Source organism: Carlito syrichta, unplaced genomic scaffold, assembly GCF_000164805.1.
Source record: "Carlito syrichta isolate Samal-C Ts95f unplaced genomic scaffold, Tarsius_syrichta-2.0.1 Scaffold308104, whole genome shotgun sequence".
Lineage (NCBI taxonomy): Eukaryota > Metazoa > Chordata > Mammalia > Primates > Tarsiidae > Carlito > Carlito syrichta.
The window spans coordinates 511,192-521,759 of NW_007252200.1; the positions used below are offsets into that span (position 1 = coordinate 511,192).

General features: G+C 43.2%; 1 protein-coding gene across 1 annotated transcript in view; it reads left to right on the forward strand.

Moving 5' to 3' along the window:
- ZAR1L (zygote arrest 1 like) overlaps positions 1–3,209 on the forward strand; it is a 7,994-nt gene extending 4,785 nt beyond the window's left edge. Inside the window, 1 exon segment of the mRNA XM_008064928.2 lies at positions 2,889–3,209. Coding sequence (XP_008063119.1) covers positions 2,889–3,044 — 156 coding nt within the window. The 3' untranslated portion in view covers positions 3,045–3,209.
- The last annotated feature ends 7,359 nt before the right edge of the window (positions 3,210–10,568 follow it).

The following is a 10,568-nucleotide window of genomic DNA, read 5'->3' on the forward strand; positions in this document are numbered from 1 at the left end:
AAGTCACAGAACTAGATGAGATCCTTGATCTCCTAGTAAGCCCTCTTGAGTCTGGGGACTGAGAGGGGGCGTGGAGGGGGAGGCCAGGATACATATCTACAACAGCTTGAAGGAAACCTGACAGTTTCCTGAAGTGTGACAGTTACTTTTTGGGTTTTTTTTGTTGTTGTTGTTTTGTTTGTTTGTTTGTTTTTGAGTTGGAGTCTCACTCTGTCGTACAGACTGGAGTGCAGTGGCCGCTCCCGGCCACCGCAGCCTCGACCTGCTGGGCTCCAGCGATCCTTCCACCTCAGCCTTGCGAGTAGCCGGAACTACAGGCATGCGCTACCACGCCCGGCTGATTTTTTGATTTATTGTAGAGACAAGGTCTCGCTGCCCAGGCGGGTCTCGAACCCGCAGGCTCAGGCAATCCACTCACCTCAGCCTCCCAAAGGCACGGGATTATAGGCTGAGTCAACGAGCCCGGCTTTTGTTTTATTTTTTGAGTCGGAATCCCACTATGTTGCCCAGGATGGAGTGCAGTGGCACAATTATGGCTCACTGCAGCCTTGACCTCCTGAGCTCAGGCAATGCTCCCAGTCCAGCTTCCTGAGTAGCTGGGACTACAGGTGCCCACCACCATTCCTGGCTAAATTTTTGATTTTTTTAATGGTAGAGATGGGTGTCTTGCTATGTTGCCTAGATTAATCTTACCTATGTTTTAAACTTTACAAGTTATTATTTTAAATAGTCAGTATTCGTTTAGTTTTACTTTGTATTTATTCTGTCTTCTTGTTCTTAGGCTTTTTTTTTTTTTTGTATCTGGGGTCACTTTCCTTTGACTTGAACATGCTTTAAAATTTTCTGTAGTATAGGTGTGAAGGTGAAAAATTCTAATTGTCTGAATATCTTTGTAAGATGTGTTTTTACAGGGTATAGAATATCTGGCTGGCAGTAGTTCTTTCTGCCCTTTGGGGATCTGGCCCTCATTTATTCTGTGAAATTGACACTGTTAGTCTTACTGTGGCTTCTTTGAAGTAATCGCCCTCTCTCTCTCCTCTTTCCTCTCTCGCCCCTTCTTAAATCTGCTTGCTTTGATGGTTTTTTTTTCTCTGCTTTGATTTTTAGCAGTTTTACAGTGATGTGCCTAGTTGTGGTCTCTTTATATTTATCCTACTTGGGGTTCACAGTGTTTCTTGAATCTGTGGCTTGAAGATTTTCATTAATTTTAGAAAATATTAACCCTTGTCTTTTCAAATATTTCTGCTATTCTCTTCTCTCTCTGTAGTGTCTCTGTGTGTGTGTGTCTCTCTGTCTCTGTCTCTCTCTCTCAATTCCAGAGACTTTTGTACCATATTCCTTTCCATCTTTCATGTTTTCTTATATTTTCCATGCTTTTGTTTCTTCTTGCTTTAGGGTGGATATCATCTGCTCAATTATCTTTCATTTCTATTTCTCAGCTCAGCTCTTTAAAATCTGCTATTAAACCCATTCATTGAGCTACTGATTTAGGTTATTTTTATTTTTCTGTTCTAGAATTTTTATTTTCCAGTTTCATTGCTGGAAATATTAGTCTTGTTTTCTTAAAAAATATCAAGCATAGTGATTTAAAATTCTGTGTCAGATAACTTCATAAACTTAATACCCTATGGGTCTATTGCTACCCTTTTGGGCATGTTGTTCTACTCATATATAGTTCCCAGTTATTTTCTGTTTAGTGCTAGATATCATGTGTGAAAAACTGTAGTGAGGGTAAATGGTCTCAAATGTCAGGCTCACCTCTGTTTCTGGGTTTTCTTTTCTAATGCTTTGATAATTCTCCAGTGTTTTCAAACAGTTATTTGTTTTTAGCTCAGCTTTTCTAGTTGTCCAGAAGGCTTGGTCCGAATTACTTAATTCACCATTGCCAGAAGCAGAAATCTACCTTTAGAGTAAATCCTTATTTTATTGAGTCCTTTCTTTATAAGGATATTGTGAGAACTAAATGAATTCATCTATATGTAGTGCTTAGAACAGTGCTAGGCACATAGTGAACACCATGTGAGTATTAGCTATTAGAATTGTCTTATAAGGAGACATACTCCTCAGCAGAAGACTAAAGGTTGTGAATATAGTACAACATTTGAAAACAATCATATTTGAGACTCTTGTTTAAAAAATGAAAATGCCTGTTTTCACAATATAAAAGGTGAATGTTGACTTATTCTGTGTGGCTATGAGGCACATGCAGAAAATACATCAGTGATTGTGAATGTCAAAGACTGGCAGTGTTGGGAGGGTGGACTGGTGCAGTTTACCAGTCTCCATGCGATGTAACTTTTCATTGTTGGAAGACAGAATGGGATAATGGCTGAAGGCACTGTTTTATATCCCAGTAAACATTGGGCATGTCTGGAAAGAAAAAAATTTAGCTTTCTCTAGAGTGTTCCTTTCTCCTAGTTGTAACAATCCAAAATACCTTCAGATAGTTCCAAACGTCCCTGGGGGATTGGGGTGTAAAATGACCCCTGGTTGAGAACCTCTGCTCTAGTGTTTTTAAATGTTCCCATTTAGATAATCAAATCACTTCATTTCCATTCACTGCCCCTTACCCACAGCTGACTACAAATATAAAAACCTACATAGTGAAGACACTCTAAAGAAAATTCTTAACATTTTTTTCTTACTTTGTGTTGTCTTGATTGGCCCAGAAATATTCTCTTGAACATCATCTCTGATCATTCATCTCAAAAAAAATGTTTGGCATTTAATGGGATACAAGTGTGTGTACAACTTGGTTTGGGGCTTCCAAATAGGAGTCAGAGGATGAATATCTCAGGGGTGGCAGTGGGGAGAGGTATTTCGATTTGAGGATTGCATTTGGAACAATCTGATCACTTAGTGTTCACCCTGTTCCTTGTTTTCCAAAGACCTGTTCAAAGTCTCGTTGTTCCTGCTCTCAAAAGAAAAGACATATTGACCTAAGGAGGCCTCATCGACAGGAACTGTGCGGTCGCTGCAAAGACAAGAGATTCTCCTGTGGCAGCATCTACAGCTTTAAGTGTGTCATGAGACAGGCAGTGTGACTTGTAGAGGATATCTCAGCTCTTCTTCTAACTTACTGTGCGGTCTTCCTTTTTCGCAACTTGGATCTGATCTGGCATTGGAAAATGAACTAGGCTTTTGTACTTTTTGTAGGTTGTATAACACTTTTTCAATGTGAGTATGAGTAAATAAATGCATATGAACTATACCATGACGACACATTAATTGGTAATCCTGGGTTGGGAAATGGTAGATACTGCCACTTCTGTGAAGGGAAACAACGAAGAGGAAAAAATAGTCGTTCATTTGATGCACATTTACAAGCTAGGTGTTTAAGGACTGGGAATACAGAGAGGAACATACATAATTACAGCAAATACTGAAACGGCACTTAGCACGTGCCAGGCATTGTTGTAATTCATCACAGCCACTGAATTAAGTAGGAACTGTCATACCTTTTCATAGATAAGGAGATGGAGGCCCAGAAGTCAGAGGCTAGAGTCAGGATTTGAATCTAGGTAGTCGGTTGGGCTCGGTGGCTCAGCCTATAATCTTAGCACTTTGGGAGGCTGAGGCAAGTGGATTGCCCAAACCCGCGGGTTCGAGACCAGCCCTGGCAACTTGGCGAGACCTTGTCTCTACAATAAAAGTCAAAAATTAGCTGGGCATGGTAGCACGTGCCTATAGTTCCAGCTACTTGGAAGGCTGAGGCGGAAGGATCGCAGGTTGAGGCTGCGGTGGCCAGGAGTGGCCACGGCACTCCAGTCTGGGTGACGGAGTGAGACTCCAACTCAAAAAAAAAAAAAAAAAACCCAAAAAACTAGGTAGTCTAGGACTCACTCCCTGCTTTTAGCCACTACCTGTACTCTCAAGTTCAGATTGTGATAAGTGCCATAAAGGAAATAGGGTGCTGGTAGAATAGCCCTTTAGACAGGGTGGCTGGAAAGAAGCAACAGGAGAATTGAGACCTATAGGATGAGGGGAACTGAGGGGAGAAGATGGCTTTGGTCCAAGAGAACAGTAAGAGCAAAGGTGGGGAGGTGGGGCATGTTCTCAGGTTGCTCCAGGAATAGAAGTCCCTTGAGGGTAATGTAGGGCATGAGGCTGTAAAGGCGGGGTTTGGGCTACAAAGGGTTCTCAAGGTCATGTTCAGGCATGTGAGGGGGTTTCAACAGGGTAGTGAGATCAGATATGGATTTTAAAAAGCTCACTTACTGTTGGGAGGTTAATGAACACATGAGCAAAATGATAGCCTGGACAAAGGTGGTGGCCAGGGAGAGGAAGGAAGTCCAGAGGTTCAAAATAATGTTTGGAAATGTATGAGGTTGGCAGTAGAGGATGGAGTAAATGATGACTCTTAGATATCTGCTTTGAGCTATAGAGTGGGTGGAACTGAGAGGTATACCAGTTAGGAGGCAACTTCTGAAGCCAGATGACTTATCCTGGGTTCAGTACTTAAGAGATGGATGATTGTGAGCAAGTTACTTTATTTTATTTATTTTTTTGAATTGGAGTCTCACTGTGTCGCCCAGGCTAGAGTGCAGTGGCATGCTCACCACCACCCCAGTATTGACCTGCTGGACTCCGGTGATCCTTCTACCTCTGCCTTCCAAGTAGCCAGAACTACAGGTGTGCACTACCATGCCCGGCTAATTTTTTCATTTATTGTAGAAATGAGGTCTTGCCAAGTTGCCCAGGCTGGTCTCGAACCCCTGGGCTCAGGCAGTCCACTCACCGGGGTCTCCTAAAGTGCTGAGATTACAGGCTTGAGCCACTTTGCCCGGCCGGCAAATTACTTTTTGCATCTCAGTTTACCCATCTATAGGATGAGGATAATAATAGTCCCTATCTCATGGTGGTGAGAGGACTGAAGGAGCCGATATGAATTAAGTGCTTAGAATAAATAGTGCCTCTCACCTTGCTTAGCAGTTCTTAATTTGGTTCTTAATTACGCTTGCTTAGCAGTTCTTAATTTGGTGGGATCATTTAGTGATATGAAGGGACTTCTTTTTTTTTTTTTTTGAGTTGGAGTCTCACTGTCACCCAGACTGGAGTGCAGTGGCACACTCATGGCCACCCCAGCATCGACCTGTTGGGTTCTGGCAATCCTTCCGCCTCAGCCTTCCAAGTAGCCGGAACTACAGGCGCGTACTACCATGCCTGGCTAGTTTTTTTTGATTTATTGTAGAGATGAGGTCTCGCCAAGTTGTCCAGGCGGGTCTCGAACCCGCGGGCTCAGGCAATCTACTCACTTCAGCCTCCCAAAGGTGCGGGATTACAGGCTGAGCCACCAAGCCCGGTTTATTTTTGTAATTTTGATGATGAACACGGATGAAAAGACTGGAGGGCTGGGAAAATCTGTGCTTCTGTTGCTACATCTTTCCTTTTCTAATCCTTCATTTGATCGTAATGTAGTGGAACATCAACAGAATGTCTTGTACCCTGGGCCGACTTCACCCAGTTTGTTAGGTTCCACCAGAGCCCCTGCATACAAATGTGTTCATATGTACTTTCAGAGACATCTGTCTGGTTTTGGTCTATGTGCCACCGCCCTGCCCCCAAATAATGATACATAGTTTCAAATAGTTAGAAGAATATTGGATGTTTCCAACACAAAGAAATGATAAATGTTTGAGATGATGGATATGCTAATTACCCTGTTTGGATCACTATACATTATATGTATCCAAACATCTTTATGGACTCTGTGAATACTTGTCAGTTATTATTTGTCAATTAAAAAAAAAAAAAGCAGGATCTGAACTAGAAGAGATGATGACAGAGAAGGAAGTATCTGCCAGGAAACTGATCTGTAAGTGGATGTGGTTATCCATTCATCTGTTGAATTCTAGCCACTCTTTTCCTGTGACCTCAAATATGAAACAAAGTAGCAAAAAGATCAATGACAGATTTGGGTAGAATCACTGCACGAACAACCTGCATGGAAAAATGGTTGGGGGTGTGCTTTAGAATAGTGGTCTCCAACCTTGTTGGCATCAGGGACTAGTTTCATGGGAGACAATTCTTCCACAGGCCGAGGGAAGGGGGAGGGATGGTTTCGGGATGACTCAAGTGCATAATATTTATTGTGCACTTTATTTCTATTATTATTACATTATAATATATAATGAAATAGTTATACAACTCACCATAAAAAAAGAAGAATGGGCCGGCTCGGTGGCTTAGCCTGTAATCCCAGCACTTTGGGAGGCCGAGGCGAGTGAATTGCCTGAGCCCATGGGTCTGAAACCAGCCCGGGCAACTTGGCATGACTTCGTCTCCATAATAAATTAAAAAAAAAAAAAATAGCCGAGCATAGTAGCACGTGCCTGTAGTTCTGGCTACTTGGAAGGCTGAGGCAGAAGTATCGCCCGCACTCAGCAGGTTGACTCTGGGGTGGCTGTGAGTGTGCCACTGTACTCCAGCCTGAGTGACAGAGTGAGACTCTGACTCAAAAAAAAAAAAAAGAAGACTGGCTGGAAGTGGTAAATAAAATAATGGGCAGGCCACAGGCCACACACAGACTAAAATAACTGTCAGTTTCTGACTTAAAGCCCGCCATCAGATGCAACTGTGCAATTGACGTATGTCAACTCACTTGCCACTCACTGATAGGGTTTTGATATGAGTATGTGAGCAATTGATTTATGACAGTTTCCGTGCAGTCAAACCTCACAGCTCATGTTAACCTGTATTTGCAACCACTTCCCAGCGCTGGCATCACCGCCTCAGCTCCACTTCAGATTACCAGGCATTCAATTCTCCTAAGGAGTGTGCAACTTAGATCCCACGCACATACAGTTCACAGTAGGGTTTTGTGCTCCTATGAAAATCTAATGTTGCCGCTGATCTGACAGGAGGTGGAGCTCAGGTGGTCATGCGAGCAATGGGGAGTGGCTGTAAATACACATGAAGCTTCGCTTGCTTGCCTGCTGTATGGCCTGGTTCCTAACAGGCTACCCCATACCGGTCTGTGGCCTGGTGGTTGGGGACCCCTGCTAAAGACAACACTCTGCTATATTCAGTGATAAGTTTCTCCTAGTTCAGTGTCGTTCAATGTTTGCTGGATATTCAAATGATTTGGCGGACCCTGGTCTGAGTTTACCAACCTAGTCTCTAGATGAATCAACCTAAGGGAATCTGCGTTTGTGACAATCACTTTGGGGTAATTCTTAGGTCCGAGAACCCTGAAAGCAGTGTTTCAATCCTGGCAGTGGATTAGAACCACCTGAAGAACCTTAAACAGTACTGGAATTTGAACACAGCTTTGGACCCATTAAGCCAATAAAGAGGAAGCTTGGGTATTGGGGGTTTTATGTTTCCCCATGTGACTTAATATGCAACTGGGGTTTCAAACTCATTGCCTATGCTCTGATTCTTACAAGTGAGATTCCATTCCTGACTTGCCAAGACAGAAGAGTGTCCTATTTTTTTCTTAGGGGCTTTAAATACCATGTATATGTCTTTACCCAGACTTTCTCTGCAACAACAGACTTGCATATTCACCTGTTGATTCACTGTCTTGTCTTGGATGTCTGATGGGTATCTCAAAGTTAACATGTCTGAAGACTAAATCTTGAGTTCCACCTCCCAAACATGCACTTCCTTATCTACCTTGGTAATATTTCACCTCCGTGGCTACTACCCTAGCCAAGCCAGCATCATCTGGTGACTGCACCATTGTCACAGCCATCTATCTGGCCTTCCAGCCTCCGCCCATCTGCAGTCTATTCTGCACATAGCAGTCAGGGTGACTTTGTGTTTTTTGGGTTTTTTTTGAGTTGGAGTCTTACTCTGTTGCCCAGGCTGGAGAGCAGTGGCACACTCATGGCCACTGCATCCTTGACCTGCTGGGCTCAGACAATCCTTCCTCCTCAGCCTCCGGTGTAGCTGGGAATACAGGTGCACACCACCACACCTAATTTTTTTGATTTATTGTAGAGACGAGGTCTCGCTATGTTGCCCAGGCTGGTCTCGAACCCCTGGGCTCAGGCAATCCTCTCACCTTGGCCTTCCAAAATTCTGGGATTACTACAGGCACAAGCCACCACACCTGGCCCAGCATGATCCTTTTTTAAGAAAAATTATTTTTATCGTAGTAAAACATATATAACATGAACTTTACCTTTTTTTTTTGAGTTGGAGTTTCACTCTGTCACCCAGACTGGAGTGCAGTGGCCGCTCCTGGCCACCGCAGCCTCGACCTGCTGGGCTCCGGTGACCCTTCTGCCTCAGCCTTTTGAGTAGCCGGAATTACAGGTGCGTGCTACCACGCCCGGCTAATTTTTTATTTATTGTAGAGATGAGGTCTCACCAAGTTGCCCAGGTGGGTCTCGAACCTGTGGGCTCAGGCAATCCACTCACCTCAGCCTCCCAAGGCACGGGATTACAGGCTGAGCCACCGAGCCCGGCTGAACTTTACCATTTTTAAGTACATAGTTTATTGGAATTAAGTACATTCACAATCTTATGCGATTACCACCATAGAACTTTTAGTTCCCGGGCGTTTTCATCATTTCTGAATAATTCTTTTAAAATAAGTTAAAGCACATCATTGCTCTATTCCCAGACATCCAGTGGCTTTCTGTCTCACTCAGCAAAGGAGTCCTTTCTGTGGCCCACAGAGCCCTTTCGGCCGTCCTCTCCTCTCATTATTACTTGGTCCCTGTATTGGTTGAACCAACAAAGTGATCCTGCTCCTGCCTCCAGATCCTTGCACGTTTTTCCTGGGCTGGAATGCTTTTTCCATTAGATAAACATGTTGTATCCCCACTTCATTCCTAAAACAGCCCCAGGGTGCCCTACTCTCTATCCCTGTTTTATTGTCTTTTATGACACTCAGCATCACTGGACATAGACAAGCATGTCTTCCCTCACTAAAATGTACGAGCCCCCATGAGAACAGGGAGCACATCTGTTTTGATAACTGTCACATCCTCTAAAACAGTGCCTAGCCCACAATGGGCACACAATAAATATTTGCTGGAGAAAATATCTTGACTCGTGATAGGTATTCGAAATTAACCGATCCAAAGTTAATGCACTGAAAACTTTAAAAACCAGCTTTATTGAGATGTCATGAACACAGCATAATATTCACCTGTGGGCACTTGTTTGATGTTAAGGCAGGTATTTGGAAGCAGGTGTAAGCTATGGATCTAAGAAGCCTGGAAGTACTCTTATTCATTCTAGAATTCTACAATTCACTGAAAAGATCAATGTTTGTTAGGATTTTTAACCAGAAGAGCCTTACGACCTAACCTGTCTGTGTGTGCACTACCCACAGTCACAAGCATCTTTATTTCACAGCTGCATGAACACATTTTCTTAATGTCTCACCTACTGGTGGGAATAAGACATTCACATGTCTCTAAAATGTATGTTTTTTTTCCCTAAAACACTGTATTTGGAGACTGTGCTTTAAATCAAGTTATGTCTATCCTATCTGGACAATTTTTCCCACCTGCACTCCAGGGAGAGGAGGTGAGGAAATGGAGGAAAAAAATCTTTCACGTGAACGCATCTTCTTTTTTGATGCCTGTAATCTCAGCACTTTGGGAGGCAGAGGCCAGAGGATTGCCTGAGTTCAGGGTCTCGAGATTGGCTTGGGCAACTTGACAAGACTTCGTCTCTACACATGCCTGTAGTTCCAGCTTTGTCTACTAGCACATGCCTGTAGTTCCAACTACTTGGAAGGCTGAGGAAGAAGGATTGTCTGAGTCCAGCAGGTCGAGGCTGTGGTGGCCGTGAGCAGCGTGCCACTGAACTCCAGTCTGGGCAACAGAGTAAGACTCCAACTCAAAAAAAGAAAAGAAAAGAAAAAAGACAAAACCCATTATTTCCTATGACTACAATTTAATATGCCAGATTACAATGCACTGTTGAAATTCTTTCCTTTTAAAAAATTATTGAGTTGTAGTCTCACTCTGTCACCCAGGCTGGAGTGCAATGGCACAGTCATGGCTTGTTGCAGCCTTGTCAACCTCCTGGGCTCAGGTGATCCTTCTGCCTCAGCCTCCCAGTAGCTGGGACTACAGGTACATGCCACCACACCTGGCTTTTTTTTTTTTTTTTTTGTAGAGATGAGGTCTTGCTATGTTGCCTAGGCTGGTGTCGAAGTCCTGGGCTCAAGCAATCCTCTTATCTCAGCCTCTCAAAGTGCTGGGATTACAGGCATGAGGCACCATGCCTGGCTTTCCTTTTTTTAAAGAGGAAAATCATCACAATGCTTCTCTGCCGGTTCACAGGGCCTGGTGGAAAATTCATTCACGGCAAATCAGTCCTTCTTACTGTGGCTCCCAACAAAACTCTGAAAGTTGGTTACTGTGGTTACCCACAGAAACCTTTATTTTACAAGGCATTTTTCAGAGAGAGGTGATTCAGTTGTTTTCTACAAATCACAGCAAATAATCATTTAGGTAAGTTGAAAAAAATTAATCACCAGAATATGTTTATAGCAATCTGGAAACATTTTAAAATAGATTAGTAGTTGTATCTGTGATGACAAAAAATTCTGGATTAGACTCCCAATGCAGGATACTCCTGGAAAATTACCCCTAATGATT